This window comes from Schistocerca cancellata, chromosome 5, assembly GCF_023864275.1.
Source record: "Schistocerca cancellata isolate TAMUIC-IGC-003103 chromosome 5, iqSchCanc2.1, whole genome shotgun sequence".
Taxonomy (NCBI): domain Eukaryota; kingdom Metazoa; phylum Arthropoda; class Insecta; order Orthoptera; family Acrididae; genus Schistocerca; species Schistocerca cancellata.
Window position 1 is genome coordinate 809,878,040 of NC_064630.1, and position 20,422 is coordinate 809,898,461.

The 20,422-nt window shown below is 44.8% G+C and overlaps 1 protein-coding gene across 1 annotated transcript in view; it reads left to right on the top strand.

Moving 5' to 3' along the window:
- Positions 1-374: 374 nt before the first annotated feature.
- The window catches only part of LOC126187813 (endothelial differentiation-related factor 1 homolog), an 83,266-nt gene continuing 63,218 nt past the window's right edge, over positions 375-20,422 (top strand). The window contains exons 1-2 of the mRNA XM_049929100.1: positions 375-806; positions 878-929. Coding sequence (XP_049785057.1) covers positions 735-806; positions 878-929 — 124 coding nt within the window. The 5' untranslated portion in view covers positions 375-734. The remainder of the gene's footprint in view (positions 807-877; positions 930-20,422) is intronic.

Here is a 20,422-nt window from a genome sequence, read left to right on the forward strand (position 1 = left end):
CCTTGAAAGTGAAACTATGTAGCTCAGTGGAAACATTCTTGTGAATTCGAATTCTTGGTAGGTCCAGAGCAATAAATGCGACCCTTTCACTCTGTCCCGTATATATTAGTAGATCAGCTAAAACGAGACCATGTTATAAATAAACTACGAAGTGAATAACAATTTTAAGAATCATTATCTCAGACAGTAGGCGAACAGAAACCTATCATTATTGACAATCCTGTTGTCAATGGAATGAATAAAATGATAGGCATTCATTCGATTTATTTTTATGCTCACGTATTATCGTTCTTGGCATTGCACAACAGTGAAGTAATGTTGCCACAACAGCACCAAATGTGCACTCCAAGAGGCAACTATATGTTGACAGTAATGAAACGTATATAATGTAGAGGTCTCTACATCTTTAGTTCCTCGCTATGGCTTATGTTTCAGATACTTCTACACATACTCGAAAAATGAAAATTGTGGTGCAGCTCTTAAAAAATATTTCTTCAATAATAGTTCATTGTAATACGTATTGACAGCCGCAACGAGGATCCTTGAACACGTTTTGGCAGAGTTGGCTACTCTGCGATATACATTTCAACAGTGTGATGCAATGTTAGTAGTCATTGAAAGGCGATAATCTGTTGTGTGGTTCGGAATAAGTGTCAGGTAAATTTCTAGCTGTTTGTACAGTTTGCAACGTGGTGATTATCAACTTTTGTTAGACTATTCAGAAGAACAACACAATGTCCGATTGGGAAACTGTTACCGTTCTACGAAAGAGACCCCCAAAGGCCTCAGCATTGAAATCCGAACAGGTAATAGTAGTTTCAAAACAATATCGTGTGTCTTGTTTTGGATTTGAATTTACAAGCGTGTTCAATTTCAGGCTGTAAACGCTGCCCGGCGTCAAGGGGTCGCCGTGGATACGCAAGTAAAGTGTGAGTATCCGTACGATATTAGTAGAGAAACATTCTACGTTAGTATCTAAAAACTTAATATTGTCGAAGTAGTAAGAGCAACCTCCCTTTCACAAAGAGACTTTGTAGACAGAATTTCAACTGTGAGTTATCAGTAATTAAGTGTTGTTATCAACCTTGAATGTAGGTAATCCAACGTAATGGGTATAGCGTAATTGCACACGAAACGAGGAATTGCAGTGTATAACAAAACTGTCGATTACATACTGTGGCGTATGTTTATTAAAAACACCTTTGAATTGATGTAGAGCGCTCTAAAATTTAACGTTTCTGCACCGGAAACGTGTAAAATATTTCTGCAATGGAGATGTGAAAGTAAATGACCAAACCCTGTTGATACAGTGTGTGTCTCCAAGCATTGTCACAATGAAAAATTCTCACAGTTCCTAAAAAGTGTTCAAGTTTCTAAAAAAAATATTGTAGTATTATTGCAATACACACTATAATAAATTCTGGGTTAAGGTATTTGCTTAGACCATCGGTCGTTATCAAGAACAAAAGAAATTTTGTTTAAAATGCCTTTGATGCAGTTTGTTACTCCAAGAATTAATAATAATAATAGATCTCGGATTTATTTTCCCAGTTAAAGATGATTTCATGATATTTAGTAGAGGCCCAAGTATTTAAAAATTGTATTTTTAAACATAAATATGTTTTAATAAATCCATAATTTGCACCAAAGATTAATAATGGCCACTAGCTGTGTTATGTAACTTGCTCAGTTTTTGTTTATGACTCTACACTACCACATTTTATTTGCAATTTATCTTTGTGGGGCCATGGGAACATTTTGTAATAATCCCTTCCACATGTGTGCTTTGCAAGCCTCTATACCATTATATGTGGAGTAGTAATTAATTCAACTCGCTCATTATATGATATTACATTATAAAGTTTTGCTCTTTCAGTTCTCTGTTTAAGAATAGGTTTTTGCACATGTTTGTATCCATGAGTGTTACATTATTGTAATGGGGTAATCTTTAACTGGCACTAAACGGCTCTACTTATTGTATGTGTTGCATACTTTTACATCCATTACATTCAGTGATGCCGCAGCAGTCAGTTTGTCATGTAATTACATTCTTTTTTTTAATTAGTGTGATCCATTTTTTGCATTTTGTAGTATTCTGTCTGCTTTTGTCCAGTTAATAGCATTGTGTTGTACTGTCAGCAAAACAAGAGGCAACACTTACATGTGCAGAGTTTTATGTTGTTCCTAATTTTACTTTGGGATTAACACAATTCGGTGAGTCATGTTTTGTGGGTGCTCTATTTTTCATAGCATGCTTGCAAATATCTTTTGTGTGTGGAATCCTAATTATACCTGGGTGTACTATGGTTCGACAGTCATATTTTGGGAGGATTGAAATGATGCAAATGTTTGTTGATTCAAGACATTTCTTTTTGGTTTACATCATCTCATTTATTTTCCTAATTTGTTAAAATCGAATTAATCCAGTGCATTTGTTAGATAATTGTAACAGAAATTGCCTGCTATATTAGAGTAAAGCAGTAAAAAAGTGAAGAAATATAAGAACTGTTTGTCAGAGGCACAGATTTAGCATTTGGAAACATTAATCACTTTTGGAGACTTTAACAGCAAAGACCGTAAGAGTGTATAAGGAATTCTGCTGATAAAAACAGTTTTGAAAGATTTGTTGCAAACAAGCCAGAAGTGATTAAATTGGAGGCATACTGTCTTTCGGAAGAATATCACCACACAATACTGAAGATAGCAAGACAGATCAATGATAACTGTCACACATTCAGCTTGACAGCTCACGCATCCAAATTGTTTACCAAAATAATACACAAAAGAATGGAAAGGTGACAGCCATTTTTACATTAGAAAATGTAAAGTTGCGTAGTAGACAGTTCTGCTGGTTGATACTTAAAGAAAAACAAAAATACTTTCATGTAATTTGTTGACTCAAAATTATTATTATTATTATTATTATTTCTTTCCTTTCTCAGACATTATTATTATTATTTTGACTGTATAGAGTGAAATCTCCATAGATAAGTATTAACTGGATAATTTTCAATATCTGCAGGAACAGAGGGACAAATAAGAGAATAGAGGGTTGGGGGGTTAGTGTTGTGATGAAGGCTTTCTTCTCTGGTCTTCAATCTGCATATGGAAAATACAATGAAGGAAATAAGATGATTCAGAATCTGGATTAAAATTAAAGTTAAAATGATATAAATGAGATTTGCTGATGACATTGCTATTGCCAATGAAAGTGAGGAAGAATTGCAGGACCAGTCAAATGGAATGCTAAAGCCACCTACCAGACTATCCATCCCTGGGACGCACCTTGTCCCTTACCCGAACTCTTGTGATGATTTGATTATCACTAATTATGACCAATCCTCAGAATAAAGCTAGATAATTGATATTGCCACTGATGAGAGGTATGGTATGCACGGGTTTCACTACCAGTGCAAAGGAAAAGAAATAAACTCCCCCCCCCCCTTTTTCTAAGCCTATCAGCAAAGTGTTGGGATTTGGCAAAATTAAGTTTGTTTGTCATTGCTGAACACCTGACCTAGTATTTTGCTGCTTTATATCCTACAACCTGTAAGAGTTACGTGCAACAAGGTTACTCAGGTGGTTATTCTTTGATTGTTGCCTAGAAGTGATATGTCATATTTGGTGAAATGGTGATTCGCAATGCATTAGTAGTGTTTAAAGACACAGTTATGGTATCTAAAAGATCATATGACGCTGAAACCTCTTAATAACAGGATTGGGGACATATAAGGGGCAATCAAATGAAAACTGAATGTCTGCCACATAGGGCCCATGGAATGGCTCCTGTCAAAAGTTAAGACATGTATCGCACTAGGAGATGAGACAGTTAATTCAGATTTTATAGAATGTGGTCGACCGCTGGATGATACACAACCACACTTCCTCATCTGACTAACAGACATCCATGTGCGCTTTCTTTTTCAGGTCACCAAATACGTGAAAATCATATGGTGAAATATCTTGAATGTATGGAGGATGTTGCAGTGTTTCCCAACCAAATGACTTAAGTGTAGCCTTCGACAGATTGGCAGTGTGAGGGCAGGCATTAGTGTGCAACAGGGTGATCCCATGTCTCAACATTCCTGTGCGTTTTGACTTTGACACATTGCAGTTTCTGCAAAGTGCCTTCATAACCGTACCCATTGATTGTGGTTCCACGCTCAAGGAACTCGACGAGCAGAGGACCCCTGCAGACGCTCTTGGATGTCAGTTTGTCGGACAAGGAACGCAAGAGTGGGTGTAGTTGTGGGGTTGTCAGGAGCCAGCTGAGTCCTATGAAACATAAATTGAGTGTCTTGTCTCCCAGTGGGATAAAAGTCTTAAAGCATATGGTGCTAACTTCTGTATGGAACCATTCCATGGTTCTGTCGTGATGGGTGTCGTGTTTCCATTTGACTGCCTCCCTATACATTCATGATAAATAATAATATGTGGCAAGTATGAGAATTTTCTTCCAAGTGCTGATAAAATTTTATCATTCTTATAATGAAACTCGCAGTGTTTGTCTCGAGGACTATTGTGGACCACCATGTCTCTGTATGTTCGACCAGCAATGTATGCAGCCTATTTTGAAGGCTAGTGAACAGGTGCTTGACAAGATGCATTCAGTCTCTCTTTGTAATTGCAGTTTCAATGTGGCCTCCATGTCCCACTCTCGAACACAATCTAGAATGCTTTGATACAACTCATAAACCATGCTTGTTAGAAGATTACCACTTAATCTTTGTACTCAAAATTGCTAAGAAAAATAATTAAAAAATTGAGATGAATGTAAGGGTTATAAATGACAAGTCACAGGTATGTATTTAGTAATAATTTCTTAAACATAGTAGAAAGCATAGGGACCAACAGTTCAAGAGAGAGATCACAGCAATATGTTGAAGTTACTCTCATAAAATTACACCATACAAACGTATCGCCAACTTCTACTTTTGAAATTAAGAGCGTCATACATTCTCTCAATCCCACTGTAGGTCCGGGAGTAAGAATAGGCCTGAGGTATTCCTACCTGGTCGTAAGTGACTAAAAGAAGTTTCACACGTTTCGGCCTTTACGTGAAGGTCCCCTGTAGGGTTTGACCTCCATTCTTCAAAATTTTCCTGAAGCGCGAGCCAATTGTGGAAGGGCGCCTTACATGGTGCTTGTGTCCATCGTGCATAGAGATCTTTAGCCAACTTTCTCGTCGTCGCATTTCAGCCCCGCTCACCCTCCATCTCTTGGGCGAGGACACCTTCCTGGGTGCGTTTCCCACCATGCACTGAGCAGTGTCCTTTCTGCATTGACAATGACCGTGGACTTTTTTGCACCTGATATCTAGCACAGCATTCAGTCCGTTGTGGGGCTGCCATGTACCCTGTTGATTGTGGCCCCCCTGACCACACAGGGATCGCTCTGCTGATGCCTGCACCGTTAACTCCCCGCGTATGCCAGGGGGTAGATACCCATCCCCCTGGAGCGTCAGGACTCCTGGCAATGGCCATCCTGCCAGGTGGCCATATTGTGGAACCCAAGGGGAGGGCCCCTGGTCGGAGTGGGTGGCATCAGGGCGAATGACACGCGATGAGGTGTAGTCCATCATCTCTTGCTGGTGGTCAAACACCAGCAGTCTCTTAAGCATTCACGAGCTTAATTCAGCGCACACAGGTACAACCCCAAATCGTTCCTCTCCCTGGCCACACCATGGGAGGAACGTCAGGCTGAGGATGACAGCGGATCTTATTCATTCTGGTACCTTGTATTTTCAAGAGGTGATGGGGAATGTTTCATGACGGCAAAGTCTCAGTTTTTTTGTTGAGCATTTAGAGGACACGTTTGGGGATGTGGATGGATTGTCCAAAATCACAACTTGGTCAGTCTTGATCAAAACAGCATCCTCTGCCCAGTCATGGACATTACTTGCTTGTGACAAACTGGGGGATGTTTCTGTAACCTTCATGCCCTATAAGAGCTTAAATTTGGTCCAGGGTATCATATTTCACAGGAACGTTCTTTTGCAGTTTGACAATGAGCGAGCCAATTTAGAGTGGTGAGGTGGACATTTCATCTGGCGTGTCCACAGGGGTCCAAGGGATAATCAGGTTGCCACCGGTGCCTTCATCTTGGCCTTCGAGGGTGCTACATTGCCCGGGAAGGTCAAGGTGATGGTCTACCACTGTGATGTAAAGCCCTATATCGCTCCCACAATGCGGTACTTTAAGTGCTGAAGTTCGGCCATATGTCTTCTCGCTGTAATTGCAGCGTCACATGTCAGGATTGTGGATGCCCATCACATCCCAATACTCCATGTGCCCTGCCTCCCATCTGTGTCAACTGCTGAGAGCACCATTCACCTTGCTCACCAGACTGCAGGATTCTCCAGAAAGAAGGAAAAAGCATGGAGTACAAGGCCCTGGACTAACTGACCTACACTGAGGCTAAGAGAAAATTTGAACACTTGCATCCTGTGCATATGACATCGTCTTATGCCACCACTATAACAATTCTGACACCTCCAACCCCTGTCACCTCTCACAGCCAGAAGACTACACCTGCCCCCTTGATGGGGGGGGGGGGGGGGCATTTCCCTCACTGTTACTCCTGCACCACCTACTTCGGGAGCAACACCCCCTCCCCCAACCATCAGGGACGTCCATCCCCACTTCTAAGCCAGAGAATCGTAAGCCTTCTTCGGCTTCTCTCGCTAGGAAGGGGTCCCTTGGGTTGCTCCCTTCCTGGGTTTCTGTTAGTGGGAAAGATTACACCCGCCAGTGGCTGTAGAGCTCAAAAGCAGCTGGTTGTAGGGCTTCACACTCATCCTCAGTCCCGGAGACAGTCAGTGAAGTCCTCCCAGCCAGGGAAACCCAAGGAGCAGCGAGAGAAATCCCGAAAGAAGTCCCCTAAGACCAAGGAAATCGAGGTGGCACCCACACCACTGCTACCTACAAGCTCTGCGGCTGAGGATGGGGTGGAGATTTTGGTGTCCACTCAGGATCTAGATCTCGCCAGACCCTCAGACACAATGGGTATAGACTGCCCAGGCAATAAATCGGTGGCAGCAGGTGTTTGAGGCATAAACTGCCTCATTGAATATTCCATGCCTGTGCTGTCTCACAGTGTCATCCTCCAGTGGAATTGCGGCAGTTTTTTCCACCGCCTGGCTGAGCTACGGCAACTGTTAAGCTTTACACCTGCTTTCTGCATTGCCCACCAGGAAACCTGATTCCCAGCAATGCAGACCTCTGCCCTCCCCGGCTATAAGGGATATTACAGGAACCGTAGCAAGCATAATAGTGTGTCAGGTGGAGCTAGCATCTATGTCCTAAACTCAGTCTGTAAGGACACTGTGCCCCTACAAACCCCTCTTGAAGCTGCGGCTGTCAGAATAAGGAAGACACAGGAAATAACTGTCTGCAACGTATATCTTACTCCAGATGGTGCATTACCTCTGAATATAGTAGTTGCACTGATTGATCAGCTCCCTAAACCTTACCTACTTTTGGGAGATTTTAATGCCCTTAACACCTTGTGGGGTGTCACTGTGGTTACTGGCCAAGGCAGAGATGTGGAAACTTTACTGTCTCAGTTCGACCTCTGCCTCTTAAATACTGGGGCCACCACACATTTCAGTGTGGCTCATGGTAGTTACTCAGCCATTGATTTATCAGTTTGCAGCCCAGGACTTCTCCCATCCATCCACTGGAGAGCACAAGACGACCTGTGTGGTAGTGACCATGTCCCCATCTTCCTGTCACTGCCCCGGTGTCAGGCCCACGGACACCTGCCCATATGAGCTTTAAACAAGGTGGACTGGGGAACTTTCACCTCTGCTGTCACCGTTGAATCTCCACCATCATATCGATGTTACCGTGTGGTAACATCGATATGATGGTTGAGCAGGTGACTAGCACAATTATGTCTGCGGCAGAAAACGTGATCCCTCGCTCTTTAGGGTGCTCCCGCCTTAAGGCAGTCCCTTGGTGGATGCTGGAAGTCGCTGAAGCAGTTCAGGAGCGATGGCGAGCTCTACAGCAGCATAAGCGGCACCCTTCCTTGGAGCACCTCATAGCCTTTAAACGGCTGCATGCCCATGTTTGCCAACTTATCAAATGATAGTAGCAGGAGCATTGGGAGAGATACATCTCGACCATTGGGTGCCGTACCTCACCTTCCCAAGTCTGGACAAAGATCAAAGGTGTTTTTGGGTACAAGATCCCAACAGGTGTTCCCAGTGTTAACTTAAACGGCGTGTTATCTACAGACACAAACACGATTGCCGAGCACTTTGCTTGAGCCTCTGCATCACAGAATTACCCCCAGCCTTTTGAGCTCTCAAACAACAGTTGGAAAGGAAAGTCCTCTCATTCACTACACGCCACAGTGAATCCTATAATGTCCCCTTTACAGAGTGGGAGCTCTACTTGCACATTGCCCCAGTACAGCTCCTGTGCCTGATTGGCTCCGCATCCAGATGATTAAACATCTCTCATCTGACTACAAGCAACATATCCTCGTCGTCTATAAACATATCAATGGCATCTTCCATCGCAATGGAGGGAGAGCACCATCATTCTGGTGCTCAAACCCGGTAAAAACCTGCTGGATGTGGATAGCTATCGGCCCATCAGCCTCACCAACGTTCTTTGTAAGCTGCTGGAACGTATCGTGTGTCAGCAGTTCGGTTGGGTCCTGTAGTATGTGGCTTGCTGGCTCCATGTCAGGGTGGCTTCTGCCAGGGTCGCTCTACCACTGATAATTTCTTGTCAAACGAGTCCGCCATGCGAACAGCCTTCTCCAGACGCCAACACCTGATTGTCATCTTTTTTTATGTAAAGCATACGACACGACCTGGCGGCATCAGATCCTTGACACATTGTACGAGTGGGATCTCCGGGGACCACTCCCCATTTTTATCCAAAACTTCCTGTCGCTCTGTGCTTTCAGTGTCCAAGTTGGTGCCTCCCATAGTTCCATTCATGTCCAGGAGACTGGAGTCCCGCAGGGCTCTGTATTGAGTGTCACTCTATTTTTAGTGGCCATTAACGGTCTAGCAGCAGCTGTCGGGCCCTCCGCCTCACCTTCTCTGTATGCAGACGACTTCTGCATTTTGTACTGCTGCTCCAGTACTGGTGTTGCTGAGCATTGCCTACAGGGAGCCATCCACAAAGTGCAGTCATGGGCTCTAGCTCATGGCTTCCAGTTTCCCGCCATGAAGACGTGTGTCATGCATTTCTGTTGGCGTCATATCATTCATCTGGAAGCAGCACTTTACCTTAATGACGATCCACTCACTGTAGGGAGACATATCGATTCTTAGGTCTGGTTTTCGACGCTTAGTTGATTTGACTTCCTCACCTTCGTCAGCTGAAACAGAAGTGTTGGCAGCACCTCAATGCCCTCCGCTGCCTGAGCAACACCAACTGGGGTGCAGATTGCTCCATGCTGCAGCAGGTCTACCGAGCCCTTGTTCAATCCCCTCTTGACTATGAGAGTGTAATTTATGGTTCGACGGTGCTCTCAGCATTGTTTGCTTGACCCATTGCACCATTGCGGAGTTAGACTAGCAACAGGAGCTTTTAGAACGCGTCCAGTGACAAGCATACTGGTGGAGGCAGGAGTCCCTCCATTGAAGATCAGACATGCACAGCTGATCGCCAATTACATTGCACACATTCATAGCTCTCCTGAACATCTGAATTACTGTGTCCTTTTTCCGCCCGCAGCAGTCCATCTCCCGTATCGGCGGCCCAGGTCGGGGCTAACGAATGCGGTTTGCAGTGGTCCCTTCTCTTCGAACTGGAGGCCTTCCCTTTACCACCTCTACTTGCCGTCTGTTCATGTACGCCTCCATGGAGTACGCCTCGGCTGCAGCTTCGTCTGGACGTTTTGCATGGCCCTATGGCCTCAGTTGTCACTTCCTCTCAATTCTTGACACGTTCTGGGGCTCTGATGTGGCTTACATTGACGTCTTGATGACTGATGGTCACGTAGGCCTTACATATGTTCATGGACGACATATTGAACATCACTCCTTGCCAGGTAGCTGCAGTGTTTTCACTGCAGAGCTGGTGGCAACATCTTGTGCTCTTGAGCACATCCGCTCATGCCTTGGCATGCCGTTTCTCCTGTGTACTGAATCATTGAGTAGCCTACAAGCTATCGGAAAGTGCTACCTTCGCCATCCCCTGGTACTGTCCATCCATGCCCTGGAACGGTCCCACCGTTCAGTGGTGTTTGTGTGGATCCCAGGACATGTCGGAATCCCCGCCAATGAACTTTCTGACAGGCTGGCCAAACAGGCGATGCTGAAACCACTTCCGGAGATGGACATCTCCGAAACAGGCTTGCGTTCTGTCTTATGCCGCAGGGTTTTCTGTCTTTGGGAGACGGAATGGCATAACAGGACGCACAGCAAACTGCATGTCATTAAGGAGACTACGAATGTGTGGAAGTCTTGAATACGGTCCTGTCTCAGGGAATCAGTTGTCCTCTGCCTGCTCTGCATTGGCCATACAAGGCTAACGCATGGTTACCTACTCCGCTGTGAGGACCCACCTCCATGTCGCTGTGGCTCCCAAATGACAGTCATCAACCTCTTGCTGGACTGCCCTCTTTTGGCCGCGCTGCGGCGGACCTTTAACTTTCCCAGTACCCTGCCTTCGGTGTTGGGCAACAATTCCTCAACAGCAGATTTAGTTTTATGTTTTATCCATGAGAGTGGGTTTTATACTTCTATGTAGGTTTTAGTACATGTCCTTTGTCCCTCTGTGTCCTCCACCCTAGTGCTTATAGGGTGGAGGTTTTAATGTGTTGCAGAGTGGCTGGCTTTTCCTTTTTATTCTCATGGTCAGCCAGCCAGCCACCGTAATCTGCTTTCCTGTTCTACTCTCTTCTTTTTTTAGTGTCTCCAACATTCTCTAAAGAATAAAAGCTCTTCAGATTTTGATGGTGTTTCCAATAGAGTGCTAAAGATCTGTACCCATATAATAAGTACAGTATTGTCAGAAATATGTAATGCATGACTAACTCAAGCCTTTTCTCCAGGGAGACTAAAATATGCCATTATTAAACCCCTCTTTAAGAAAGGTGACAAGAGAAACGTCAGTAACTACTGACCTATTTCACTGCTGACATCATTTTCTAAAATTCTTGATAGGTGATGTATTCTAGAATAGTATCTCACCTTGGCAACAGTAATATCCTCAGCAAATCACAGTTGGGTTTCAGAAGGGTTGCTCTACTGAGAATACGATTTACATGTTCACACACCAGATACTACAAGCATTAAATAACAAAATAACACCGGTAGGTATTTTCTGTGATGTATCCAAGGTATTTGATTGTATGACTCATAGTATACTCAGAGATAAATTGAAGTTTTATGGGATTGAAGGTATAGCCAACCAATGGATCATGTCATATCTGACCAAAAGAATACAGAAAGTTGTACTTAGTAGTAATTCAACCAACAGAATCCAGGGACATAATTCTGACTGGGTAGAAAGCACGTATGGGGTTCCCAAAGGCTCACTCTTAGTTCTAATACTGTTTCTCATACCTGTAAATGATCTATCGTCTAATGTACAAGAAGCAGAATTAGTTCTTCTAGCAGATGACACCAGTATTGTTATCACTCCCAGTACACATACAGAAATGGAAGAAATGGTGAACAAAGTTCTTAAAAGTATCATTGACTGGTTTTCTGCGAATGGTCTCGCCCAGAACTTCACAAAGTCACATCATATTCAGCTCTGCACCTGTAGGGGTACTGCACCAGTGATAAGTGTAACACATGGCAATGAAATAATACATAGGGTGGAAATTTCAAAATTGTTAAGTGTCCGTATTGGCGAGAATTTAAATTGGAAAAAAACACCTTTTGGAACTCCTAAACAACCTAGTTCAGCCACATTTGCACTTAGAATCATAGCAAATTTTGGGGAGAGAGAAATCAGCAAGTTAACATATTTTGCTTATTTTCATTCAGTAATGTCATATGGAATAATGTTCTGGGATACCTCATCTTTAAGAAAGGTCTTCATTGCCCAAAAACGTGCTGCAAGAATAATATGTGATGCTCACCCACAGTCATCTTGTAGACATCTGCTTAAGGAGTTGGGCATTCTGACTACTGCTTCACAGGATATTTATCCCCTCTTGAAGTTTGTTGTAAATAATCCACTACAGTTCAAAAGGAACGACGAGGTACATAATTACAATACTAGAAGAAAAAATGACATTTATTACTCAACGTTAAGGTTGTCTTTAGCACAGAAAGGCACACAATGCTGCAACAAAAATTTTTGACCACTTACCCAGTGATATAAAATGTCTAACAGACAGCAAGGTAAAATTTGAAAATAAATTGAAAAAGTTTCTCCTTGACAACATGTGTCTATGTATATGCAATGTATTACATTGAGGGTAATGTGCCACGCTGGACACTAAGTGTCAATGCTCTACAGGCACCATCCGCCTCCCCCCAGGGGCTGACAACTCTTTTGTGAGCATATGCTTGACTACAAAGGGGCCCCAGCCTTTGCAGTGTTAACTTCCTTTCTGTGCTGCAAGCTTATACTTCCACTCTCCCTTTCTTCCTCTGCCTCTCTGTTGGATGGTGGTGTTGGTGCTGACCCTGCATGGACGTGGTTTATCATTTTGGACTAGAATTTCCACTTTCAGCCTTTTCTACAACTTTTCATGAAATAACACATGGTCCCCATTGTTCGGTTTGACCTGCCACCAGTTTTCAAAACTCTCCTGAAGTGTGAATTGCGCAGAGGTGGTCACCAAACGCAGTGTATGGCTCCACCTTTGTGCCTTTCCATCTTTGCACTCTTCTCTTTAATATGGTAAAACCCAAAACCCAGTACGGTAGCCACCCATTGGGGGGGGGGGGGGTGGAGTCGGTGGCCATACTGGCCCAGCAGTCTCTGTGGGAGGAAAGTCCACTTGTAATGCAAAGAGATACGACCCTAAAACGTTCCTGTCACTGACTACGCTGTGGGTGGAACATATGGACAAGCAACAAGCAGAGCAATAATCCCCGCAGCACCTGGTTTGTACGAGGACTGATAGTGATTCCTTCCTGGCCACAAAACCTTTATTCTTTGTGGAGAACTTACGAGGGCAGTTCGATAAGTAATGCAACACATTTTTTTTTTCTGAAACAGGGGTTGTTTTTTTCAGCATTGAAATACACCAGGTTATTCCCCAATCTTTTAGCTATACAACGTAATCTCCATTCAATGCTACGGCCTTACGCCACCTTGAAATGAGGGCCTGTATGCCTGCACGGTACCATTCCACTGGTCGATGTCGGAGCCAACGTCGTACTGCATCAATAACTTCTTCATGATCCGCGTAGTGCCTCCCACGGATTGCGTCCTTCATTGGGCCAAACATACGGAAATCAGACGGTGCGAGATCGGGGCTGTAGGGTGCATGAGGAAGAACAGTCCACTGAAGTTTTGTGAGCTCCTCTCGGGTGCGAAGACTGGTGTGAGGTCTTGCGTTGTCATGAAGAAGTAGTTCGTTTAGATTTTTGTGCCTACGAACATGCTGAAGTCGTTTCTTCAATTTCTGAAGAGTAGCACAATACACTTCAGAGTTGATCGTTTGACCATGGGGAAGGACATCAAACAGAATAACCCCTTCAGCGTCCCAGAAGACTGTAACCATGACTTTACCAGCTGAGCGTATGGCTTTAAACTTTTTCTTGGTAGGGGAATGGGTGTGGCGCCACTCCATTGATTGCCGTTTTGTTTCAGGTTCGAAATGATGAACCCATGTTTCATCGCCTGTAACAATCTTTGACAAGAAATTGTCACCCTCAGCCACATGACAAGCAAGCAATTCCGCACAGATGGTTCTCCTTTGCTCTTTATGGTGTTTGGTTAGACAACGAGGGACCCAGCGGGAACAAACCTTTGAATATCCCAACTGGTGAACAATTGTGACAGCACTACCAACAGAGATGTCAAGTTGAGCACTGAGTTGTTTGATGGTGATCCGTCGATCATCTCGAACGAGTGTGTTCGCACGCTCCGCCATTGCAGGAGTCACAGCTGTGCACGGCCGGCCCACACGCAGGAGATCAGACAGTCTTGCTTGACCTTGCGGCAATGATGACACACGCTTTGCCCAACGACTCACCGTGCTTTTGTCCACTGCCAGATCACTGTAGACATTCTGCAAGCGCCTATGAATATCTGAGATGCCCTGGTTTTCCGCCAAAAGAAACTCGATCACTGCCCGTTGTTTGCAACGCACATCCGTTACAGACGCCATTTTAACAGCTCCGTACAGCGCTGCCACCTGTCGGAAGTCAATGAAACTATACGAGACGAAGCGGGAATGTTTGAAAATATTCAACAAGAAATTTCCGGTTTTCTCAACCAAAATTGGCCGAGAAAAAAAATGTGTTGCATTACTTATTGAACTGCCCTCGTAAAATACAAGTTTAGGGAAATGGCAGCCACCTCCAAAATGAAAAGTGGATCAGTTATAATAAAAACATCATCTCCTGTCCAGTCACGGGCACGACTCACTGGTATACCAATGCTGTGTGAAACCATATCCCCCCCCCCCCCCCCCCCCGTCCCCTCCTCCCCTAATGTTGCGCTTAAAGTGCCAGAAATTTGAAATTTGGCCACATGTCTTAATTTTGCAAGGCTAGCCTTATCTGTAGAGATTGTGGGCAAGTGCTGCATGTGAACGCTCCTTGTGCCCCTCCCCCATCTGTGTCAACTGTGGAAAGCACCGATCTCCCTTCTCATCAGATTGCACTGTTTTTCAGAGAGGTAGGAAAATAATTGCGTAAAAGCACCAAGAGGCCAAGAATTAATATAAGCAGTTGCACCCAGCATGTAAAACAATGTCATACGCTACAGCTTGGACAATGTCACCTCCTTTGGTGAAGGTACTCCTGCCCATTACACTCTCCCAGGGCCACTCGACCATGCCTGCCTCCCTGATGGTTGGGGGCTCCCTCTTGCTGATTCCCCCATGCTATTTTCTGATTGATAGCTTCCCAGTCACCAGGTACGTTGGTCCCCACATCCAGTTGTAGAAAAATCTCATTCCTCCAGATTCTCTGAGCAGGAAAGGGTCCCTCGGGAAACTTTTTTCCAAGGCTTCCACTGGTCTACAACTGGTCACAGGTCTTTTCAATCATCATCTTTACTTGTAACTGATTCAGGGGAGAGGAAAGACAAGAGAAAGTTCTCTAAGGAGGACATTAAGGTGGTCACCACACCACCAGATCCTGCCTGTCCTACTCCTGTGGCCAAGACATAGATACTGGGGCCTCTGAGGCCCTGTTCTGCACCATACAAACAGGAACCCGGAACCTGTGTGTGTTAATGCCATAACTCCTCAGCCACTGGCAGCAGGTGACCCTAAGGCATACCTGCATCCTGGATCCCTTCATGGCCTCACAGTACACTGTCAACGTTATTCTCCATTGGAATTGTAGTGTTTTTTCCACCATCTGGCTGAGCTGCAACATCTTTTAAGCACTTCCTATGCCTCTTACATTGCGCTTCAGGAAACTTGGTTTCCATCAATGTGGACCCTGGTCCTTCGTAGATACTGGGGATATTAGACTCGTGCTATGTGTGACAGGGTGTCAGGCAGAGTTTGCATATATGTTCTAGATGCTCTATATAGCAGACTTGCACCTCTTTACACATCTCTGGAGACTGTGGCTGTTTGGGTAAGGGCATTTCAGGATGTTACCATCTGCAGTGTTTACCTCCCTTCCGGTGATGACATGCCTTAGAACATATTGTTTGCATTGGATTCTGAGCTTCTCTGACCTTTCATGATCTTGAATGATTTCAACACCCATAACCATTTGTGAGGTGGAACCACAATCATTGACTGGGGTAAAGGCCTCAAAAATGTACTGGCACAACCTGACCTTTGCCTCTTAAATTCTGATACCCCCACATACTTCACTGTGGTGCATGGAACTGCACAATCATTGACCTTTCCATTTGCAGTCCTAGTTTTCTCCCATCTTTTCACTGTAGAGTCCACAATGACTCATGTGGTAGTGACCACTTCCAATCTTCCTGTCCCTCCCTCAGCTTCACTCCCCTGGACACCTGCCCAGATTGGCTCTCACCAGTGCTAACTGGAATGCTTTTGCCTATGCTGTCAACCTTGGCTCCCCACCACATGGAGATGTCGATGAGGCAGGCCAGAGTATAGCTACATCCATTCTTTCAGCAGCTGATTTAGTGATTCCCTTTGCCTCAGGCCTGCCCCGATGGAAGACAGTACCTTAGTGGTCATTGGAAATCGCAGAGGCCATTAGAGATTGGGGGCAGGCTCTCCAATACTATAGGCGGCACCTGTCAATGGAACACATCGTTGCCTTTAAGCAGCTCTGTGCCCAGGTCTGCCATCTAATAGAAGGGTGGGAATAATATGCTTCAGCCATCGCACCATGTACCTCTCCTACACAGGTTTGGGCTAAGATCAGACGTCTTTAAGGATACCAGATGCCTGCAGGTATACCTGGTATTTCCTTGAAAGGTATTGTCTGCAATGACCCAGGCACCGTCGCTGGACATTTTGATTTGCATTATGCTCGAGCCTCAGCCTCAGAAATATCAGCCTGTCCTTCATGTTCTAAAACAGCAAGTGGAGTGAAAGCCATTATCTTTTACCGCATGCCACCTAGAGCCACATAATGCTCCATTCAGTGAGTGGGAATTTGTCAATGTCCTAGCCTACCACATTGATAAAGTCCCAGGCCCAGACCGCATCTACAAGGAAATGCAAAGCCCTGATACAATCCTGCATTGATTATGAGAGTCTGGCATACAATTTACCATCACTCTCAGCATTGTGGATACTGGATCCAGTACACTACTGCGGGGTTATACTTGCGAAAGGAGCTTTTCAAACTAGTCCTGTGAATAGCTTACTCTGGGAGGCTGGAGTCCTCCCCCCCCCCCCCCCCCCCCTCCTCCTTTGCGGATCAGGTGCCAACAGCAGTGTGTCAGTTATGCTCCCCACATTTCCAGCTCCTCTAAGCATTCGCAGTACTGCATCCTCTTTCCAAATGCCATAATCCATCTCCCACAATGGCAGCCCACATTGGGGATTACAATCGCAATACACATCTGGTCTCTCCTCTCTGGACTTCAGTTGTTTCCTCTTCAACCACTACTCTGGATCTATTCACATACACCTCCATGGTGCATCCGTCAGCCACAGCTTCATCTTGACCTATCACAAGGTCCAAAAGGCTTGATCCATATGGAGACCCTCCTCTGCCAATTTTTCCCCATTCCAGTGTTCTGAAGTAGCCTATACTGATGGTCTGATGATTGCTGGTCATGTAGGCTTTACTTATACAAGTGCTCCTTGCCAGATGCCTATAGTGTTTTCACTGTGGAGTTGATAGCCATCTCTTGTGCTCCTGAGCATATCCATTCCTACACCAGTGGGTCCTTTCTCATCTGCAGCAACTCCTTGAGCAGTTTACAATCTCTCTACCAAGGTTTCCCTTGCCATCTCTTGATCATTGCTATCTAGGATTCCCTGTATACATTTGAACAGTGTGGATGCTCAGTGATGTTCGTTTGGAAGCTGGGCCATGGTGGGATCCTGGGGAATGAACTCGTTTTTAGCCAGGCTAAACTGGCTACCAGAAAACTCTTGGTAGGTATTCCGGAAGCAGATCTCCGATTAGTATCACCCAATAAAGTTTAAGGTATCTGGAATGCAGAATGGCTCATTCTGACTTAACAGATTACGGGTGACAAATTAGGAGACAGTTTTTCAGCAGCTGACGTAGTTTTATGTTTTATTAATGAAGGGGGGGCTTTTACCACTTGTTAACGAAGGCCACTTAACCTTATCAAATCATTGAGAGGTTGACCTAATGCTATGTTACCGCCTCTGCCCAGACCGGGCTGTGGCTGTCTGGGCTAGGTGGTCCAGCCCAGTCCTCACTCTACCTGCTCTTTTATTCTTCTTCTCTCCACACTCATGGTTTGTTAGACTCGCTCGTCTTTTTGTTTCTCAGTGCTTCTCTTGCCCTGTTGGTGTTGCTAGTCTCTCCTAAGGAATCTCTGAGTAGAGTACCTCTAGTAAGTGGCGTGGGCCAGGGGATAATGTCCCACCATTGCACTCTGCTTTTGAGCCTTCTGGCTTCTCCCTTGATGGAGCACCATGCCTGCCTTTCTTCCTGTCGTCCTTTCATCTGTGTGTGTGTGTGTGTGTGTGTGTCTATATATATATATATATATATATATTATATATATAGAGAGAGAGAGAGAGAGAGAGAGAGTTATAATAGAGGGAAACATTCCACGTAGGAGGCAACAGTTTGTTGCGAAAGCTTGAATTTTGTGTGTATGTTTGTGTTCGTTTCTGTGTCTGTCGACCTGCCAGCGCTTTCATTTGGTAAGTCACATCATATATATATTTTCCCAGCACTGGCGACCTTTCCTTGTAAGACAATTACAATGCAGAGAGGTATGACCTCAAAATATTCCATGGCTGCACCATGGGAGGAACATATGGCTGAGACTCGAGGTGAGAAATATTCCTCCAATACTTGGTTTGTTCTTGGATGGGCAGATATTCCTTTTTGACTACAAAGTCATTGTTTTTGTTGAACACTTACGAGGTCAAGTTTGGTGAAGTGGCTCCATTGTATTTCAAATGACCTTCCCTTCTCATTGACAGGCATGCTCGCCTGCGACAAGTTGGGTGACATTCCTGTCACTATGACCACAAATGAGTCTCAATATGGTACAGGGTATCCATTTTCTACAGAGATTCCTTTCACGGACTGACAAGGAGTTGTGCATTAATTTGGAGTGACACGGTGTGCCTTTTGTCCATCACTTCCAGCTGAGGAGAAAAGATAAGAATAGACACTGAAGCCTTCATCTTGGCATTTGATGGTGACTCATTGCCTTAGGTCGAGATGATGGTGTATTACTTTGATGTCCAACCACATATTTCTCCTCCCATGCAGAGCTACAAATGCATGTGATTGGACACCCCTCTTTGCATTGTAATGCCAGCCCATCTGTAGAGATTGTGACGGTAAGTTGCACAGGAATGCTTCTTTTGACCCTCCCCTCCTCTGTGTTAACTGCGAGGAGCAGCATTCCCCATTTACCAGACTGCAAAATTTTCAAACGAGAAAAGAAAAGTAAGGAATACAAGACTCTCGATCACCTCACACATAAAGATGCCAAGAAAAAATAGTCACCTACTTCCTACAGTATTACGACTGTACTTCCTACAGTATTATGATTGCTGCTGTGGCATCATCATCCTCTTTAGTGACTGTTACTTGGCCCTCCATTTCGTCTGCATCTGGTTCTTGGATCTGCTCAACTACACCTCCCACCCTTGTGGCTGGGAGTTCTCTTCCTACTGCTTCCTCCACAACCCGTTCAGTATTGCCAACACTCTTGTCTGCTGGGGACGTCAGTTCCCAATCCCCAGCCAGAGAAGCAATGTGCTCTTCTGACACCCCTTATCAGGAACAAATCCTTCGGGACGCTCCCTTCCCTGGACTCTGGTGACCTGCAACTGGATGCCAGCCAGTGGCTGAAGGAGCCACAGCTTTCAGGTTTTAGGACTTCGTCTTCCCTCCCTGTCCCACAGTTTGCAGCAGACAGACCCTCACAGACGGTCTAAATCGTCCGAGGACAAGTAGTAGTCCTCCAAAAAATGGGGAGATTCTGGTGGCCCTATGGCGCCAGAACCTGCATGTTCCAACTATGTATCCAAGGCAGCGTACCTGGTGGCTATTATGGTCCCTGACACCCCTACATAACCTGATTCGGAACAGCTGTGTGTTAATGGTGTATCTTCACAACCAGTGGCAATGGGTGGTCCAGAGACATTACCTGCCTCCTTGGTCACTCCACACCCTCACAGAAGACTGATAGCTTGATCCTCCAGTGGAAGTGTAGCAGTTTTTTGGCCACTTTCTTGAACTAAGACATCTTTTGTGCATTCCCCTGTTTTTCGCAACACTCTCCAGGAAACTTGTCTTCTGGCAGTGCAGATCCCCATTGTCTGTGGCTGTCAGGGCTATTTTAAGAATCACCCTCTGAAGAGCTTCAGATGGTGTTTGCATGTATATTCTGGACTCTGTGTACAGCAGACAAATGCCACTCAATATGATGTTGGAGGCTGTGGCTGTTTGTGTGAAGACATCTCTGGAATTCACCATCTGTAGGGTGTACCTCCCTCGCGATGAAGTGTCTGCACTTTTTTCCTCAGTTTCCCCCACCCATCCTAATATTAAATGACTTCAATGCTCACAACCCTTTGTGTGCTGGAACTCCAAACATGGGCCACAGTAAAGCTGTCGAAAACTTGCTCGAAGAGCTCTGTCTTTGTCTCTTGAATATCGGTGTCACCACACACTTCATTGTGGCATATGGGTCTGATTTGG